The sequence below is a fragment of the Dromaius novaehollandiae genome, chromosome 4 (assembly GCF_036370855.1).
Source record: "Dromaius novaehollandiae isolate bDroNov1 chromosome 4, bDroNov1.hap1, whole genome shotgun sequence".
NCBI lineage: Eukaryota > Metazoa > Chordata > Aves > Casuariiformes > Dromaiidae > Dromaius > Dromaius novaehollandiae.
The window spans coordinates 8,896,729-8,917,197 of NC_088101.1; the positions used below are offsets into that span (position 1 = coordinate 8,896,729).

Consider the following 20,469-nt stretch of genomic DNA (forward strand, 5'->3'; position numbering starts at 1 on the left):
TGAAGAGCAATGAGAGTCTTCACTGGCATGCTTCATTGGGATGAAGGTAGCAGTCTTCAATTAATGCTTCAATTCGCAATTCAGGGGATCCATAAATATGTCTGTAAATAAAAAGTTCCCTGACCAGAATAACAGTTTGGAAATGTTAAGTGCTTTGTGTCTGAAAAGGCTACTGAAAATGGAACAAATTATTTAACAAGCCAACTCCAACATCTGGAAGATTATGAACAATAGTGTGTAGTAGTTTATGAAAACAGTATTAGAACAACAGTTCTTTCTGACAGTGCGCACAGTTGGAAAAGGGTGGGCGCATTTGTGGTATGCTGGGGAATCTTCATTTCCCTCTGGTTTGGATTACGGACCTTATCAGGATGTCCCTGTCCTTTCGCACATCAGTGGTGGAGGTCCCTGTGAGCTGAGTGGGATGAGTCTCCAGGCCTTCGAACCTGGGAGTCCTCTCGGGTCTCCCAGCTCAGTGGTAACAGCCAGGTCCTTTGAAGGTTAAACAGTATTTGACATGGCCTTTTCTATAGAACTGTTGGTGCTCATCCTCTTTAGTCAGGAGGCTATTCCAACTCCAAAAATCTGAAATTTGCCTGAGAAGTCTACAATGATGATTCACTGAATAAGAGGTTGCAAGCAATAGACACTGCAACTTCTTGGGAAAACAACAGAAGACTAGACTTCAGTTTCCTGAAAGAGAGTTGTTCTGAAGCTGTTTACCTGCAAGTGCATGTACTTAGGAAAACAAGTTAATCCCCCAGAACCTTAAATTTTGAACAGCTTAGTTTCTCAGTGTGCCCTGTCATTGCAGTCCCTTGGATTACCTTAAAAATGAATGTAAAGATTTTCCGATTATAAAGATTTTCTAGCTGGCAGTGATGAAAATTCGTCTCATCGTCTATATAGACTCATTTATTGAGCGGCTTTGCAGCTGGGTTATCACATGTGTGGAGCAGCCAGATCAGCTTGGAACATTAAGCGCATGGGCTAATGTGTAGAACTGAATTACTGAAATAGCTCTGCGAAACTCTTTTATGTCTAATTAAAATGTGCATAGGCACAGTTATTGTTGCAAGACAGTGGTGTTTGAGAAGTATATGATACATTGTAATTTTTTAAAATAGGTTTTGATATCATTGTTTTATCATACTAGCAATACTGCTTGCTTGCTTTTTATCAGTGAGCTCTTCTTGCTGTTTTTCTCATTTTCCTTTCTTCCTGGAACAGTTCCATCCTCTGTGAATTTGAGGAATGTGGTATTTAAAAGAAGAAAAACTTAAGCCTACTTTTTGTTGCTTTGTTATAAAATAGTGAGGAAGACCTTAAAAAGCTTATTATCATTTTGTTATTTTACTTGCTTGGGTTCTGGTCAGTAAAACATATTTTCTAGGCTGGAAGCTTATTCTGATTTGTTAGTTAATGTGGTGATAGGGCATGCTCACAAAAGGCTGGTGGAACAAAATGCCTGTTATTTTAGTGGCTGTATAGCATTTACTGCCGAGTGACTGGTAAAAGCCAGGTGAGGCACATGAGACAGTAAGTGTCCTTCAAGACCTTTACCGTGTTCTCTAGCGAAATTTGAGAGGATGAGCTAGCATTTTTACAGCAAACAGAATACTTTTCATGAAGTGCCGAAGCACAGCTGTGTTGCTGCAGCAAAACATTATGTGGACTAAAAGCGTAAATGGGTTCAGAAAGAGATTAGACAAATTAGCAGAGCAGAGGCCATTAGTGACTATTAGACTTGAACATGCAGCTCTAACCTTTAGCTCAGGAGCTCAATAAACTGCTGATTGCCAGGGAAGGATCATGGGAGGGGTAGTCTGATCCAGGATAGCAGTTAGTGCATTCAGTGTTTGTTAGGCTTCCAAATACCAAATAAATTAGGAAGTGCCTCCAAACTGAAAACTTCTCCCAACATCTTAAAAAGTCTTCCTCTTTAAAAGCTTAAGAAATCTGCAGTTTTAAGATGGAGTGTGTGCGCACAGGCTTGCTTGCTGTCCTAAAGCGGGACCCTACGAATACAAAGAATCCAAGCAATTGGAGCTGCCTTGTTGTCCAGATGAGTGAAAGGCTGCATTTCTGGAGCATGTTGGTTGCTAGTACAGGGCATATTCTTTAGCTGTAGTATTGAGTTGTTTCACTGAAGACCATTTATCCTTTTTATGTGTGACAGAACAAGCAGTTGCTTGTAAACGTCACGTAGGAGCAGCAGAGGTGGTAGGAGTTTGCGTTCCACTGTTGAAATTATTTGGACAGGTGGGGTTCTGCTATGTGACAGGCTTTTGAGGTGTTTTCATTATTGTCCAAAATGAAGTAGAGAGCCATTGTTCCCTGTTTTATTGTAGACTTAAAATACGATTTATTGTACTTCCTCAGCTGAAATGGGAATTGAGTTAAAGGTTAGGTCAGTGCTCTAGGTTTGGGATACTAGCAGCTGTCATATCTCTACCTGGAAGATGGGAGAAGTTTCCACCATAGCTGAATAAATATAAATAGGGTGTTCAGACAAGCTGCAGTTCTTTGGTTGTTTTTCCATCCCTTCTGTCCTAGGATCCTATTCCATTTTCCTCAGGCTCCTTAAGGAGGGATCAAATGAAGGGTATTTGAGTAATCATGGGAGTTACTTGCCACACGTTGAACTCTGGGGGGTAAAAATAATTGCTCACGAGCAAAGGAGAAAGATAGGCTTTTTACACCAGGAAAACCTGGGTGCCATCACAATGTTTCTGTTGCTGTATTAGTTATTATTAAAGAAGAAGGTGAAAATATACTAATGAAATTAAAAAAAAAAATCAAATGATTGTCCTTTTAAATGGTATCACACGAAAACAAATGTCAAGAGGTAGCACTCAGAAATGTAAACTTAAGCTAATCTATTACAGTCTTAATTGGTGAGCCATCCCAAAATTTTAATGGACTCTATACTGATATGCATGTTGGTGGATATGCACACACAAAAGCAGTATATTGACCACACTTAAGATGATTTTACTTAGAAATAACCTTTTTCTTCATTATCGCATATGCGTTAATTGAATTCTGGTTAGATGGAAGCTAGAGAATGCTGACTGATAGGTTGTTTTTACTAACTTGAGAATTAATCTAAACAAATATATTTTAAGCTGTGTTTTTAAATGGTATATTCCTAAGAGCTAACAATAAAGAGCTACCAAACTTAATATAACAGAGTTGGGTTTACTATAGTTCAGTAGCCTTTAGATGCTTATGTCAACTGAGGAGAATCAAACATTCATGAGGAACATAACTTTTTAAAAAATAAAATGCAATGCAAGGTTAAAACGAGCGATACATGTAATTACAGCAGACAGGTTTTAAATTCGGAAAATATTTTCCTGGTTGTTGGGAAAAGGATTGTGATCTCAGGTACTTCTACTTAATTTGGAGTTGAGTGTTCAGACACTTCTGTGATAAGAAGTATAAAACTTAGAAGTAAAATGTCAGTAAAATCAGTTCAGAAAGATAGGTCAAGACTTAACTGAAACTAAATTTCTCCTTATTAGTATAGAAGGTTAGGATCTAGTTTAGCTTTTCTGATGGGTACCACATGCATCTCACTTAAAGCAATATTATGAATCTTTGAGTTCTGAATCTCACTTGCACAGCTAGAGTTATTTTTGTAGTAAAAGTGGGCATTTCTGCCAAAGACAATTGTCCTACGGAGACCTGAAAGCAGAAAAAGTACGATTTTGGTAGTAATTTAAAGAACAGGAATAAATGAACACGCAAATAAAAAACAACTCGTGGAGATGTATATTGTGTGTGTGTGTTTTAATAGATGAGAAACATGTTACTTAAGAACTGAAGGGCATTCTGTAACGATAAAAGACATTTTTTGTTCTTGCTTGCCTCAGCATCAGATTCTTGTTCTCTGTTGGCAGTAGTATGTGTGCTGTTTTGCTGCGTGTGCTCTTTTGCCTTATATGCCGAAATAAGCATATAATGGTCAAAAAGAGTTGTTGTTTTTTTTTTAAACTAAATCCTTTTAGTTTTGTTTTTGTCAGACAGTGATGGACTTTGTCTTTCAGTACTGAGTATTAAATGGCGGAATAGAAAGAATAAATTCAATTGAATGTGGTATATGGAATTTTCCACATAGTTTGCACAGTATAGAATACAGTTTGCAGTATTATAGAAAATAGTTTGTGCCTGATATTAACTGAGCTCTTTAATACACGCATTAGTTCTTACTGAACTCTCCCACCCGCTACCTTTGCTTTGATATTACTAAAGAGCTCTGGATTACAGAATTTAACTTTTCACCCCAATGTGAACTGCAAGTTGGGAAGCTGCTGATGATGCAAAATTTGCTGCTTCTGCTTCCCTCTTCAGCGGTTTTGGAGAAGTGGAAGAGAAACTATTGCCTGTCTAGACTTTAATAATTTATATAAAAGTTTCCTTTTATGCAGACAGCATTCATTTCAAGGCTTATGATGTCTTCTCAGTGATATGCTATAAAAGCCAGTTTAAAAAAAAGGGGGGACCGCTGTGCCAAGAACTAATATGCATCTAATAGGAGCGAATACTTCTTAAAGTAGTTTTAAAACTCTGAGGTACACTGCCTTTAAACTATTTTTGCAGGATTTTTTTTCTGCTGCTGTGGAACTTGGATTTTGCTGTGTGACAAAAACTCTACTTAGTGACCGTAGGATCTTTGATGTAGAGCAGCCACAAATTGTGAGTGACTTCTGGGTGGGAAGAGTTTTGATTTCCTTCTCCTTCCTTCTTTCCTCTTCACCTTGTCCCCCTCATCCTCTCTGACTGTCAGTTGAAGTAGCTGGGGTTTTTTATGCCTCTTTGTTGATGCTGTTGCTGTACAATACAGTGACAAGTCCTACAGCCGCTTTTACAGAGATCTGATTACTGTGGAAGAACATCACTGAAAAAGTGAAGGGGTTCCTAATCAGGACGATAGAAGGTGAAGGCTAGGTTAGTGCCAGCTCTCTTCAGTTAGTATTTCTGCCAAAACCCCAGATTTTCATGTCTGTCTTTTTAAAATGCAGCCTCTGAATACTTCTATGCAATTGTTTTCCCCTGAATGATTGGGTAATATTCAAATTTCAGGTGAGTGAGTGAAAAAAGGGCAATAATATAAATCAAATCATGAAAATATCCAAAAAAATTACTGAAGGAAAAAATGTTCCTCTTGTCTAATTGACTAGTGGTAGGTAATTCACAGGATGCCTCAGGTTTGCCAGCAAGGTTTGGCATCCATAATGATTTTTTAACATGAAAGTTGGTGATGCCATGAAGTGCCACTTTGCCTTTGAGTCAGATATTTCTTCCTCAGCCAAAACAGTATCTGCACGCTCTTATAAAAGCATGCTTTCTGTCTGTCTTGCTTATCTCTCTACCCTCTGCTGAAGTCTTGCTTCCTTCTTGTGTGCACAGCAAGGAATCTTTGGATTGTTTTCCTGTTCCAGACTGAAAAGGTATTAAACTTGCCCTCTTTCTCATTTCTAATTCATCCATTTTTGTCCCGCCCTCTTTTTTTCTTTTCCTTCTCACTTTCTTTCCTTAATACCAGTTTGGGGATTTTTTGTAAACTGTGAATCCTTGGTGCTTCTCACTGATTATCTAGTATGCCTGTCCTTCTCTGGGAAGTGTATGCTGTTTGAGGTAAACCAGTACAACTGGACCAGTTGTTGCTTCGTTATAAAAATCATGAGAGGGTGCAAAGACACGTGGAAGTTCATGCCATGTGGTGTCTGTGATTGGAGATAACTGTGATCGCTTCTCTGTTATGAAACAAAAGAGATTGTGCTGCTATTTTCCATTAGTAGTATGCTTAATTCCATAATTAATGCAATCAATAATGAGTGATAGTAGGCCTGGAAAAGCAGAGATTCGGATAGCTACTGTCAGGCACACGTCACGAGGGTGGAGCATGGTGGTATCTATGCTTTTGTCTTTTCATGTTTTTAGGTCTTTGGAGGAAAATAATTTTAATCAATAGTAGGAAAAAATTAAGCTGCATCTGCTGATCTGAATAAATCTTATAACTCTTCAAGTTAAGTGGATGATTTTATAAGCCAGTCTTTCCAATATGATATAAAAATACATGTTGGAGAAAAGGGGACTTCAGTCTAAGGAGCAGTTACATTTTCTTTTCTAATTAATTTGGTGCAGATTATAGTTGCGTTTCTTCTCTGAAATTAAAAAAATGACCAGAACCACATCCCTCAGTGGCAGAAATGAAGATGTTAAAACTTGCAGCTGAAATAGCATATGCTATTCCGTAGCAATGGAAGAATGGAAATTAGCCTAATCGGTAGACAGAGATGCATACATATGATATGTTTAGAATGGGGAAAATATTATTTCTTACCATTGCATTTCTTAATTTCTCTTGTATCCACCAGACCCCTGGACTTCCAGTGAGCATCACAGTTCTGCTAACAGTACTTTTACAATTCTTTCCTCTTCTCTCTCCAAAGTTAATGACAGACTGCAGTATTTGGCTTGGATGTGTTGAGGAGGTATTTGGAGTTGAAAATGTTGTTTATTTACTTACTATATTTGAGTTGTATATGTTCTTAGGGTAGGATTTCCTTCTCTTCTATTGCTGTTGACTTACTGTTCCTTCTATTGACTTTCCAGATGTAACATTTTATTTGGAATGACCGTAAATTTAACATTGAACTGAACGCTTATGGATGCCAAAAGGAGAATGAGCTCCAGTCCTTCAGATATGTTGGGGACACCCATCCCCACTTTGTTGCTGCACTCAGCTGTATGTTGAGTGCCACAGAATTTCAAATCTGGACCACTGTTCCTGAATGTAATATTAATCAGAGACATCAGTTAACTAAGTTCATTCCTATAGTTAAGATAGCAAAATTTGATGGATTCCTTAACTGGTCTAACTCACTGTGGTCCAGCTGCATCAATAAAAGGTCCCGGTGCTGTTATAACATCCTTCTATTCTCATTTCGCTTAATCCCTCCCCAGGGCAGTGGGTTCAGAGGTTAATACAGCCTTCTGTTTGGCTCCATTCCAATACAGTGGACCTAATTTGTATGCAGGCATCGTCTGTGTCCCAAGTCTTGACTAGCTCTCCATTGTTGTTTGTAGGAACGCTGTTAAAAGAGGGAAAAAAAATGGTGCTGTGACTTCCTTTTTTCTCATGGTTTCCAGACCCATAAGGAAAAATATCTGCTAGTTTGTCCTTGTTATGCTGCCAAGGGTGTAATATGGCTCTTTGTCCTTTAAATCCACTAATATGAAATTATTTATTATCCAGACAAGCAAAAGTTTCATGAATTTTTTTTCTTCTGGTGACAGCAGGCTTGGCGTTGTATCACGGAAGGAGGTGCTGCTATCTTGTTTTTCCTGTTTTTTGGCAGTGCCATCTTTAGCTTGTTCTGTCCTGTAATCTCTCCAAGTACCAAAATATTGTGGAGCACAGATTATAATCAGGTGAGATCTTTGTACGTTCTAGTCCCATCCTAATGCTAGTTAGAGGGCATGAAACTACATCAGATCGGTTTAGTCTGGGCCATCTTGCTGTTTGTGTTTTTACTGTGTATCAGGCAGCCTCTCTTGCATGGATGGTCTAGTTAAGAGTTACCTAAATCACTGCTGCAGCTGTTTCACGTTGCCATCACATGATGCTGAGGCTTGTGTTCTTTATGGTGACGATGCTTTTTACTCTGAAGCCCCTTCAGTTTCTTGGTTCAGAAACCGTAAACTTAGTGAGGATTTGCAGCTGGGCAGCAATAACAGGTAGATGAATCTTTTTTATGAAAGAGCAGTAGCATCTTGTCCCATCCAAAGGGGGAAAAAAAATAATAATCACATGGCCGGTGAGGACAGTTAAGACCAGAAAAATATCATGGCTGTAGGACTGCATAAAGCTTGCATAGCGTATTAACTTGAGATGAATCAGAAACCGGGTGTGTGTTAGAAATTTGTTCAAGGGGCAGTATATTCAATTTAACAACTGTTAAGTTGTAAACAGGATACTGAATCATGCAAAATATAATGATTAATTTTTCTGAAATGCAGTGAACGGTGACAGGCTGAGGGACTCTAATTACCTAGTCTGGTTCTGATTAACTTATATAACTTTGGTACTAAGCTGTATGTGCTGGGTCAGCTAATGTTTTAGTGCAAGATCATGATTTCCTAACCACAGGCATTCAAAGTCTTCAAGTGGCTTTGTCAACTAATTAATTTTGAACTAAAACCTTCTAATTGCAGGATTTAAACTAGACAGCATAAGCTTCTCAGGAAGCTTTTGGCCTCTATAAAGAGATCATTTTAAAAGTAGGTATCTGTGGCAAAAAAAAGGAGTATTTTGTACAAGATCTTTCAACAAACAGGTATCTTTAGACATTTTACTAAATTAGTTGGTGATAATTATCCTAGTGACTGTTCTTATTACTTACTCTATATTGTATCTACAGAGTTCAGTACCATTTTTAGAAGTCGGGCAAACACTAGGTAAATCTCGATGTAAATGTTGTAAGTTGTTGCAGGAAACAGATCAACTATGTACAGTAGGATCAAGGCAATCGCCCTTCGAGAACAGCAGTATTTGCTCGATATTTGCAAGATGGTGGCAAGTAATGTGCATAGAAACCCTGCTCAGTTTAGATGTAGTAGAGAACCTAGACAACTTGAGAGCTTGAGTAATACTGGAATATCGTAACACCAGCAGTAGCAGATGCTTCAGAGTTTTGGGAAATCCTATAATGAAACAGTAGGAAGTAATATCCTTCTTGTAAAGAATGTCTTGCTTATCCTGGGCAGTTAGTCCGGTTTGTAGCATAGAAGTCCACACTGCATGTTGTCTGCTCTCTTCCTTCAGATTTTTATGATGTGCCTTGCAGAATAGTTACTGGATAGGGAGTGTGTGTGCACAGAGCATGTACACCAAAAATGGTTCTACTTTTTACGACTTGTTGTACTAGTAGTATCATATGTGTAGAATGAAGAGCTTGTTTCCGGATAGAGGAATGTCTGTTTCTACAATTGCAGCCCATCTGCTGGTAACAAATCTGCTTTGAAAATGCTTACAGAACCTTACTCTAAAGCTGTCTTGGTCAAAACCCTTAATAAGCTTTACAGGCTCTCTAATAAGGCCTTCAGGTAGTGGCGGATGCCCAGTGTTTCTCCCCCTTTAAAACTCCATTTGTCCTTCAGGGTTTTTCTCCTGTTCTGTGGCAGAAGCCTGAACAAAAGGGCATATGGATTGTATAATTTTGATGCCTTGTGCTATATATGTGTGTGTGTATATATATACACATAAATATATATATATTTCTCTCTCTAAGAATTTTGCATGCTACGTTATGCTTTTCCAAGAGCAAAATGTCTTTTCTGTTACAGAAGAGTGAGGAAAATGCTGTGCTCTTTGGAGAAGACTTGATATTTGTTACTCCCCTTGAATTAGTGTTTTCTTCTGCTTACAGGCAGATAGGACAAGGGTCTCTCAGCTTATGCTTTGGTCCTAAAAGTGCAGATCTCCTTGTGTATATAGTTTTTGACAGCTGAAATGTAAGTTTATGTTCTGTCTTGTCTGTTTTTCAGGGCAGAAATTCAGACTTTCACAATGAGAATTAGTCATTTCTTGTGTGAGTAATAGCTTTATTCCCAGACAGGTGAGTTCACAGATAACAGATATCTGTAATCCTGTCTAGCAGCAGAACTCGTGATGTTGTACTTCTTATGTCTGCCTGCAGTTGTCCGTCCCCCCCCCCCCCCCCCCCCCGCCCCAAAATGAACAACAAAAGCCTAACTATCTGGAAAGGTAGCACATTTTTTTCTTTTCCCTGCTGCAGTTCCTGGGATTCTCTGGTGTTGGCTGTGTTTGTAGAGCATATAAACTCATTAAAAGATGTTTGCATTTCCAAGAGATTGGGAATATTACTGTCTTGAGGCTCAAAGAGTGAAGAAATGGTGCAATATAGGTCCTCTGGGTGCTCTCACACATGCTAAAGCTTGAGAATATGATCAGTTCTTCCCCCAACTATGAGGATGCTTCGCAAATGTTCCTGAGAGTTATCGGGAACCACAACATCGTTCACAGTTATGGTTCAGGGAAGTATCGTTATTCAGGAGAAGGTTCACCTTCATCAGTAATTGTTGAGACTCTTGCCGACTCTTTTCCCCAAGAATCAAGAGCAGGAAAAATGTGAATGAGAATGTAGATTGACTTAAGACTTCACGAAAGAAAGCCTTTGGACTGTTCTTATGGAGTGATTAGTTGGAGAGCAATATTGAGAATGTGCTGTTTCTGTCTCATATTAGTGGAAATTTAGTTTCTGCTCTGCTCGTGGTTGGCACTTTTTTATTTTCATAGAAAAGAGATATAAAGTGCAGTTTAGTAGAAGTATCTGTAATGGGGGCAATCCATTCAATAGTTTGCTAGTTAGCCCTACTTTTGGGTTAAACGTGTACTTAAATAAAATCTTGTGTTTCAGTAGTGTAGCTTTTTTGCCTATGTATGCCTAAGGCAAAGCAGTGCTGGAGAAACTGAATACAAATAGAAGTCATTTTCCAACTTACTTGTTCTGTTACTTTGCCAGCTTTTTTTCTGTTGTTGAATGTTGTTTCCTTTCCAGGCAGATGGCAAGGAGCTGTTAGTATGATCTGCATCCCTGGATACTGAAGACCTATCCTGGTTGAGCACTCAAGCTAGGTTCCTGCTAGCTGATCTCCTCCTCTTAATGAGTATGCAAGGATGCTGCTTGCAAACTGTCATTAGAAAACACAACACAGTTGTTTCAGACGCTGATACGTCTCTCAGTATGCGCATAAGGACCATTTGTTAGATTGTTCTAACTGCGGGGAAGCAGTTCTGGTACCAAAGTACAAGGAACTCTTTTGCTAATATCTTGTTCCAAATTGTCAGGGGCTCAGATATTTGAGACTGAGAAAGACTCCCCCACCCCCCCAAACTGAGGAAAAAATCTGAAAAAGAAAGTGAACATTGCACTCCACCTGCAACAACAGCAAAACAAATCTATTTGTTGAAGGTTTGGATGTGAATATATATAGATTTAAAATTTGATTTTGGAATAACCCATACTGGGGTCAGTCTTAATACTCATTAAGAGCTTGCTGACTTTAAGAGTTGTTTGCAAATATGCTACGATCTTAAGTCTTACCTTTCTTACAAGGATTGGTATTAAAATTGATATTTCAATATTCTAGCATATAAATGTAATCATAGTTTTAGGCTTCTCTGAAATTAAGCAATTTGAGTGGAAAAAAATGTACGGCTTCCTGAAGCTCGCTTTCTTTTTTTAGTGCTGCATTCAAGAAATCTGAGGACTTTGAGTCTCTTGGCATATCACGTGTAGGGCCTTGCTGATCCAGTTGTGCTGCCTTCGTTTACTCTGGTTATTACCTTACTGCAAAGGGCTGTCCTATTGAGAAGAGGTATTTATAAAGCAAAGTAGTGCTCCCCATCGCTAAGAATGGAAAGATTCTTATCTAACGGGTTGTGAACCCACCAGTGCTAAAGAATTTGTCTGATGTGGTAAAATTGATATCACTTCACTACCACAGGAGAGGGTTTTATTTTTTAAAAAGGCATGCTAGAATAAGTCTATCTACCAGAGTATCTATCTGTTTAGCCATATTGGTTTAACTGTACCTGTTAAATTAGTGAAACTTACTGTGTAGAGAGTTGATTAGTTTCTAGTTTGTGGCAATTTATGTCTTGGTGTTAAATATCTGATCGCTATTCTTCTCATACATTGAGGCCTGATAATTAAGGAAATTCTCTTTACAGTGATTTGAAAAAAAAGTTATTCTGTACAGGTCTCACTACTTACTGGCCTTGTTGCACATCATGGCCTTATCTTACTTGTAGATACCTTTAAAATGCCCCAGATGGCCGAAAATAGTACTTGTTGACTTAAAGAATGCTTCCCAGTGCCTACATGATGTTTAAATCATGTGCATACCACTGCTTCTGCTCCTCTGACAAGAGCTTTCATTCCCTCTTAGCTATGCGAAGAGCTGCAAGCGAGTAAGGACTGCCTTCAGTCACGACCTTTGCATAGCGCATAAGGAATGTGTAGCTTTTATATGCAGCAATGAAATAACTGCTGGGCTAAAGCTGGAGGTGCCAGCATAGTCCGTCCTTGCCATGGTGACAACGTGTGTCACCAGCATAGGCCTAGCAGCAGTTGTGTTATGCAGCGTGCTTCGTGAAGAGCACGACTGCTGCTGAACGCTGAAAAAGAGCAAGACGGAAGGGTGCTGAGGAAGACCTCTTCATTAAGAAGAGTGCTGCGTGACCTCGCGTTTATTTGTCGGAAGTGAAGTGATGTGATATGCAGTTCATCGCTACCTCGTGAAGCTACCGTTTCAATAGTAAGATGTGTTTTGAGTTGCAATTACTTCATGTCACTAGAACGTTTTCTTTTCTTCTGTTACATGTGAGTAAGGAGATTATTGGTTCATCTGCAGTTGGAAAAGTGTTGTTATTGCCAAGCTGTTTCTGCAGTCCTGAAATTTCTGCTTTTCCATTTATAAGATTTGCATTAGTCAGAGGTGCTCCGTTCCTACTTAGCAATTAAAATGAAAGTTGCAAGTATGAGAAACACACTAAGCAGACGTGCCTCTCTGAGGTGGAGCTGATCAACAGCAAAATAAGGGAGTCGCCCGAGGATCTTACGCTGACGAACCAAAAGAGGGATACAAGAGTCATGCCCCGATTTACGTGGATTAAGCTTACTTTGTAGTGATAATTATATAGTGTTCTCAATATGATTGTAATATCAGATGTGAAACATCAGCTACCCTGATGTATAAAAGGACATCCTGCAGTGAACTAGAAAACATGACTTTCATGATTATTATTACACATTTCGGACTGGATTTACTAGTTTGTCTTACATGAAGCCTCAGATAAACAAGTTTATCTGGTTCTGGTGATAGGGAGACAGAAGAGAAAGGGAGGGAGTGTATTGTCAGCAATAACTCTTGCTTGTTTTCCATTGTTAGTTCAGTCCAGTGCCGAAAGCTGGTTTCTCTCCACCTTCCAGGAAAGAAAGCAAATGCTTCTTGAGTAAAGTAGATGCTGCTTGCCCTGGAGGTACAAGCCAAAACTCTAAATATGTCGCATTCTCCTGCCACCCATACCTTGGAATAGAAGACTGATTTAAGGCATTGGAAATGCTAATGTTTTATGTATTACAATGACTGTGAGAGCATCACTGTATGGATCGACTAAAAAGCTCAGCATTGTCTTATGCTTTTGGGTGTGTGCAACGTCAGTCTTCATCTGTTCTGTGTCGTATCACAAATTTGGGCTACCGGCTTTATTTTCTGTTCCTTTACTGAGGAGTTTTAAGCTTGAGCAGCAAGCTATCACCTGAAGAGGAGATGCATTTTTAGAGAGATTTGTTTGATACAACTTGCAGGTTGTCCCTGGAGCTTGGGACTGTTTTGCAGATACTTAACTCTTTCTGCTTACAGAGAATAAAGAGAAAAGCATGGGAGGATAAATATGGATGAGAGAAGCTGGTCTTTTCCACAGTTGAAAAAATAAAAGTTCTGTGGAAATTATCACATCTACTGACTTTTCCAAAATGAAAAAGGAAAGAACTAGTGTTTATACTGTTTTACCTACTATTATTATTAGGTAGCTGATTGAGTGAAAAGCACCAAGAAGGTGTGTTTGTTCTTGAAAATTGTGATTTGTACGATTTCTGGAAGTTATTTAGACCATTAAAAAAAAAAAAAAAAGCAGGGGGGAGAATCCTCTTGGAGCATACTTAATGTACACCTTGTGGGGCTTTCCTCTGTTTTTGTCTCGTCATATCTATAGAGGTAAAAAAAAGTGGACATGGCACAAGGGTTATTTTTTTTTCTTTGTTCTCAAGCAAATAAATGGGAACTTCAGAATAATGTGCAGTAAGTAACTTATGGGCAGGATTCTAAAAAATTATATATAAACACAGTTTGACTTGATTAGCTTGTATATTTACCCCGATTGCATGCTTGACTTGAATATTTGCAAACAGTGTCTTATTTTGTGGACAGTCTATGCAAATGGGACCCACAGCTATAGGAAGCCACATTTTTATGTGCACACATCTAAGTATGTGCACATTTGAAAATAAGGTCTCAAAGAGTATTGAGCCTCAGACTTTCTATCTTGCTCCAGGGTTCCTTGCTTAAGGACAGTTTCAGCAACAATATTATTGGGGATAAAACTAATTGATAGATGCATTCCAGATATTCTTCAGGGATGTAAACTGTGGGTCAATGTAAATAAATAGGATAAGTGCCAGTGTTCTGCAATTACAGGGCACGATAATAACTCCAGATGCTTAGGTTCAGAAAGAGGAGAGGCCGGAATTTCAAAACTATTCAGGTATTGCTCCAGTGCAGCTTCACTGGGATTTGCAAAGGTTGAGGGCTTCCAAAAAGCCAGTGTTTTATTTTTAGGCAGCTAATCGTGGCTTTAGAGGTCTGAATTTTAAGATCTTCTTTTGGACAGAAATATGTGATAAGGTCTTTTTCAGTGTGCTTCTGCTTTCAAACATTGAATCTACAAAGGATAGAGTGAGAAAGGCCTCTTTGTTCATCTGCTAAGAAAAAAGTGCTTTTCAGAAATTGCCTTTTTTCACTTAATTATAGCAGCAAAGCAAATGAGCAATAATGTTCAGTATTAGGGGTAGATAGAGTCACCTAACAGTGTTTAATATGGAACAGGTAAGATTTTCTTTTATTCACCATAGAGCACACACTTTGGATTCGTATAGAACCTCCTCGCCAGCTCTTTTCTCTGGTTTTAATTGCGTCAAAGGGAACAACAAGAACAAAAAAAAGCCGAAGTATTTTTGTGATTACCTAGAAACTCTATTTCCAAATTCCAGATTGTTTCGCTACTTATAGCACATCTGACAAACTGTGGAGTTTATGGCTGGAGCAGCTGTTCTCCACATTTCTTGGCAGTATATTCTGATAAGATTACAAATAAGCATGAAGTAGCTGCAGGTGTCCTAGTGAACTCATGTTGTTAAAGCAGAGTGTTTGGCTTAAGAGTTTTGGTTCTAAACTTTCAACATGGAGAAAATACTGATGCAAAAGGCAAGAAAAAAAGCAATGGATATCTTGCATTGAAACCAAAACACAAGGTAGTCAAACAGGTGCTAAGTTGAAGCCGTTCAGCCTTTTGACTTTCGGTCTAATGTTTTTAGGAACCTTTTGACAAAAATGCTGATATCGTAGTGCTTACTGAACACAATTATAGAGGTAGCTTATTATTTCAGCTGGCAAGAGTTCAGTAAAATCTGGGAGAACTAGGCAGTTAAATTTTCCCTGATTCTCAGTTGATGTGGGAAACTTTCAGTTTCAAATTTAAAACTCATAAGGGGAAAGGTTAATTGTTGGGGGAAAGAAAAGTAATGAGAGTTTTGAGAATTCAACTTCTTGTGCTGCATACATAAAATAATTAAAAAGCAAGGTATTTTGAAAATGTCGTTGAAGGTTGTAGGAAGAAGAAAAAGTGTGTACGCCTGTAGAAAACAAATGGGAATTTTGGCAGCGTTCATCGAAGAGGCTGTTCCTGTGGGGCTTTCCATCTCGCCGTGTACCGAGGAAGGGCCAGGCTGCCGGATGCTCCGCGTTGGCGCTGCCACAGGTGGTGTGCTCTGAACGCGGGGTGTTGGGACAGCTGCCTGGCTGTGGAGTGTCTGGGAGGAGGAGGTTACTGAGCTCGCTTCACAGGGAAGAGGCCGAATTACCCATCCCACTCATCAGGGAGTGTATAAGCTGTCTGCCTTAGAGGGAGGAGCTGGCAGCCGGCCCTCAGGAGGGGAGCAGGCTTTCAAAAGGAAGTGTTTGAGATGTGGGAGAGGCCTTTGGCCTCCGCAGCGTTCGTTCTTGGAACTGTGCTGCCTGCATGGCTTAGGGCTGAATGGCGTGGAGGGTGAGAAATTGCACTCAGGGCTTGTTGATACAAATGATTTACACCTGAGTTTACTCTCTTGTCCCGAAGCAAAAAAGAGCTGCCTCCACATGATGCAACTCCTTTCCTGTGGAAATTCTCCTGTATGATCTAGGAGTAAATTCTGTCTCAGAGCAAATAACTTGAAATTAATATTGATGTGTATGCTTCTCCCACATCAACTATTTTAATATATCCACGGTCTTCCTACGTTGTGGGTGTTCTCCCCTGTGTGGATATCGCCTTTTAAATGTTGCTGTGTGGCTAGGTTCTTGTGTGTTTTGGGTGTATGAGGAATCCACACCGCTGTAGTTCATGCAGAGGTCATACCTCCTAGCCCGCCCTTTGACATGCCTGCTGATTATGCCAGCACCTGGACTTCTCACTTGGCAAAGCAACGTGCAGAAACAGGATGCTCTTGGGTTCTTAATCCTCCAAATTCTGTCTCCAGTGAACTGACCGTGTGGCTTTGTATTAAGATGCTAGTATAGTGCTGCCCCAAGGGAAAAGGATATGAACCCATCCTTAGAAGGTGCGCCTTTCAGTGTTCTTTAATCTGACCGTTTTTACCACAAGATGCTAAAGGAACAGGACACAGGATACCAGCGCAACAAAACTTGCTTTGTTAAATGAGCAGAAGACAGGGAGAGGACTTGTTCAGAGAAAATGGCCTGACAGGGGCCTAAGAGCACATAGGGAACTCAGCCTGTGCGTCTGGATTTCTTTGCCAGTCAACTTGATGCTGTGAAGGACACAGGGACTATCAGGAGCGTATTTAGAAGTTGGAAGCAGGCTAGTAGGTACCATTTGTACAAGAAGGGGTTTTTTTTTAATTGTTTTTCTTCCAGTTTTGGGTGCTGTCACCTTTCCTGAGATCCTTTCACTCTCTGTCCATGGAGTAGCCTCTCTTTGCCCACTGAGATGAGCTGAAAATGTCCCCTTAATGAAGATAACTCATCGTTACCTGTCTTCCCTTTCCTACCTTTGAACAGGTTGTTCTCCTCAGTCTTGTTGTCCTGTTGCCATCACCCAGCTTCCCTTTTCTCGCACACTTTTTAGCCGTATCTGTTTGAAAATACCTCTTAAATGGAGATCCACTTTTACGGAGAAATGAACCTTGTAGACCTGTATAGCCAAGGACACTGCTGAGATTTGAGGGTAAGATGCGAAGATAGACAATCCATACGGTTTTCATATAGTTTTCTGCCAGAGCTTTGTATGTTTTTCTCTTATATGCTTTATGTAGTCATTATATTGTTTATCAAAATGCTTAGGCATCACACAAAAATGAAAAGTTCTCTATATATTAAGCATTTACCACTTCAGATTCTGCATTTGCAAAGCAGCGGACACTATAGAGGGCTCCCAGAATATAAACAGACAGCAAGTTTGGAATAACTGCACATTGCAAACCTTACCATTCCTACAAATCCCTCCTTTCTTGCTGGAAAAGGAAAAAAACACCAAGAGCGTAGAGAATGTGTACGGTGCCTCCAGAGAATTCAACATGCACTTTTGCATACACTTTGTTCTTGTTCGGATCATCTCCAGGGTTACAAAAGACTGTAAGTAGGTCATCCCAACTTGAAGGGAAGCGGGAACTCCCAACATTATTATCTCATTGGTACTCGGAAAGAGTAAAAGAAAATAACCATCGTAAGTTTTTGCTTTTGTTGTGTTACAGTATGAACAGCTGCAAAGTTTCAAGCCCTTGGGAATAATGGCAAGTGGACGAAGTCCAGTGAACTAGGAGCTCGGGGGGGGGGGTGGTTAAAAAAAATAAAAGAAAGGCAAAGATTGTTCTAGAGCAGAGCTCCAGTGTGGGAAGGCAGCATAGAAATAGGAAGATCTTCTGCAGCAGCACAGGCAGGAAGTCCACTGGAATGAAGATGCCCATTGCAAGGGAGCTGGTGGGGAAGAAATGTGTTTCGAGCTCAGCTCTGGCACCGTCAGCTTTACTTTAATGCAGCCTGGCTGTTCACAGGTGGACTGTACAAAGGGAGAACTCTGGCCGTGCGCTGGCTGACAAATGCTTCCCCCCGCTTGCTTGGGTTAGTTCCTCAGTCGCACAGAACTGCTCTCTGTCTTCCTAACTGATGTGTTGGGCTGCTGGTTGCCGTGACAGTCAAGTGCTGCAGCTTCAGGCTGGCTCTGAGGAAGAAAAGTTACAAAAAAGCTATCAAAAATCTTATTTGATACCCTTCTGTGAGAGTCCCGCTGGAATTCCAACTTGTGCTGTTTTGCACATGGAGATGTTCGTAATGACTGATGTTCTGTTGTGTTCTGCCTGGGCTTCCAAAAACGATTTGAGATGTGTTTTTCTTGTCAAGCAAACGCTCTCTGTAAAACCCAGGCTGATCTTTCAGCTTACACCACTGTAACTGAGGCCTGCCTAGATATTCATGTACTTTGTAAAAAAGAAATTATTTTCTGTGGCATTCCTGTGCTGTGGAGGTAACGGGATAGGAGACTGAAGAGACGTGCTTACGACCTCTGTAGTGGTGTTAAATAGGTGATAGGTTCATATCTGCTACGGAACAGTCCACATTGTTTACTCGTTGTTGTTTAATCACAGCTGAAAGGTGTCAGGATTTTGCAGGATATGGAAAGAGGGAGTGGCAGAGGAGGATTTTCTTTCTTTTTATTCCCCCCCCCCCCCCCCGGTAGTGATCAGCATACTTTCTTTATGATAATTAGCACAAGTAGTTTCCTTCTGAGAAACATGTATTTTTAGCCTTTAGAAAAAGACTCTATCTTCTAGTCTAAATAACCCAGTTTGATTCTAGATTTAGATACTGAAATTTGAGACAATGCTATGAAATTGCAAAATTCCCTGGTAAAGGTTATGGAGCAGACACTCTGTGCCAGATGTATGTGAAATTCAGATTGACTGTGAACAGGTTTATTCCTGGCTTTCCGTCTATTTACTGCATGTCTATATTGGTCCCTATTTTTCCATTTTGAAAGGTATATTCATTTTTCTGTTTGGAGTTTCAGATTTCATCCTTCCTTAAAATCTTTTCCCTTTCCATTATCAGTTTATCTAGTGACTTTTTAGCATTAATTGGAGAAAATATATCTGGCTTATTATCTCACTGATACTCGGAGAGAGTAAAAGAAAATAACCATCGTAAGTTTTTGCTTTTGTTGTGTTACAGTATGAACAGCTGCAAAGTTTCAAGCCCTTGGGAATAATGGCAAGTAAATAAGTAAAATAATTCAGTGCTAGAAACTGGCCAGGTGTGAAGTGAGGAAAAATAACCTATGTCTGTGATGAAATGCAGCCAATGATATGTAATTTTCAATAGCAGCGTAGGGCAGAATTCTAGCTGGCAAAGGCTGTCGGTAGTACTTTAACAAGCATCTTCACAAAGCTCATGTTTTTGGCTAGAAATTATAAGATATTCAGCCTTTTGTATTCTTTTTGTAGATGTACATGATTATATGGATATGAGCCTGGATTTCTAGAAGTGAAGGACACGTGGAAAACCTGTAACTGCACAGACAACTGGGTAGCTAGTCAGCCTCTTTCCGTTCAAATTGTGAGGGTAATATCCCTGACTGTGCATCTAGTCCAGGATTGTATGCTGACGGTGATGCTCCAGGTAGTTGATTGCCAGTGGTTAGAAGCTGTGGTTTTTGCATCTTATGGGAGGGGGGAGATGGAACCTACAGCAGCACCATAAGGTCATCTAAAGATACTGGTTTCAGTTACTGATTTCATGGCAGTACATACTGCTTGTGGAACTGTCATTACCCTTTCTGGCAGCAACTTTGAAGCCTTTAAGAGTTAACAAGCTCATCGCTGATGGCATATCTCAGGCTCTTTCTGCAACTCACTGCCGCAAGATTTTGTTTTTATGGCTGTGGAAAGGAGCAGAATTATGAATTGACATGAATGCTGAAAACAGGAGCATTTAGTGTCCATAGAAAGCTGAAGTAATTAAGCAGACATATGATTGAACCTTTGACATAGCGAGAATATTTAGGGATGTGTTCTTCTGTTTTCAAAATTGTTCATGTTTTGTTTTTTGAACAACTGAACATTCCACAAAGAGTTAAAACATTTTTTCACCATACCACAAAACAGTGTTAAGTCCTAAACTCTTACCTGGGGAAAGAAATCTTTATTTTTTCTAGGGATATAATACATAAAGCATTGCTAACAGTTTATGTTTTTGGGTTTTTTTTATGTTCGTGGAAAAGCTGAACAGAGCAGATATCTATTCGTTCAGAATTGGCCTTCTTGTTTGGAGACAGTGCATCTTGTTGTTTGGTTATGAGATCATACAAATGGTCCTCTGAAAATCTATCAGAAGAAGAGCTGCTTTGCCTAATAGCAGCTCGCCTTACTTATATACCTGTCACAATAATGTTAATACATTTATTAATGTAAACCAGCTGAAGCTATTAATCCTTCTGTCAAGGTTTTAAACAAAGCAAAGTCTTGCCCATAATGTATGGATTAAAACCCACATGTTGCATTTACTGGTTTAGTAGCTTATAATATAAATGGGGGTGGTGGGTTT

At 39.6% G+C, this 20,469-nt stretch overlaps 1 protein-coding gene across 3 annotated transcripts in view; it reads left to right on the plus strand.

Annotated features, from left to right (window-relative positions):
- PTPN13 (protein tyrosine phosphatase non-receptor type 13) overlaps window positions 1–20,469 on the plus strand; it is a 131,494-nt gene that overhangs the window by 8,096 nt on the left and 102,929 nt on the right. For 2 of the 3 annotated variants that reach the window (XM_026102770.2, XM_026102771.2), the window contains exon 1: window positions 15,508–15,634. The exons of the other annotated variant lie outside the window; for it this stretch is intronic. In XM_026102770.2, the coding sequence (XP_025958555.2) occupies window positions 15,523–15,634 (112 nt within the window). In that variant the 5' untranslated portion in view covers window positions 15,508–15,522. Of the gene's footprint in view, window positions 1–15,507; window positions 15,635–20,469 lie in introns of those variants that run through there. 3 annotated transcript variants of the gene reach the window in all.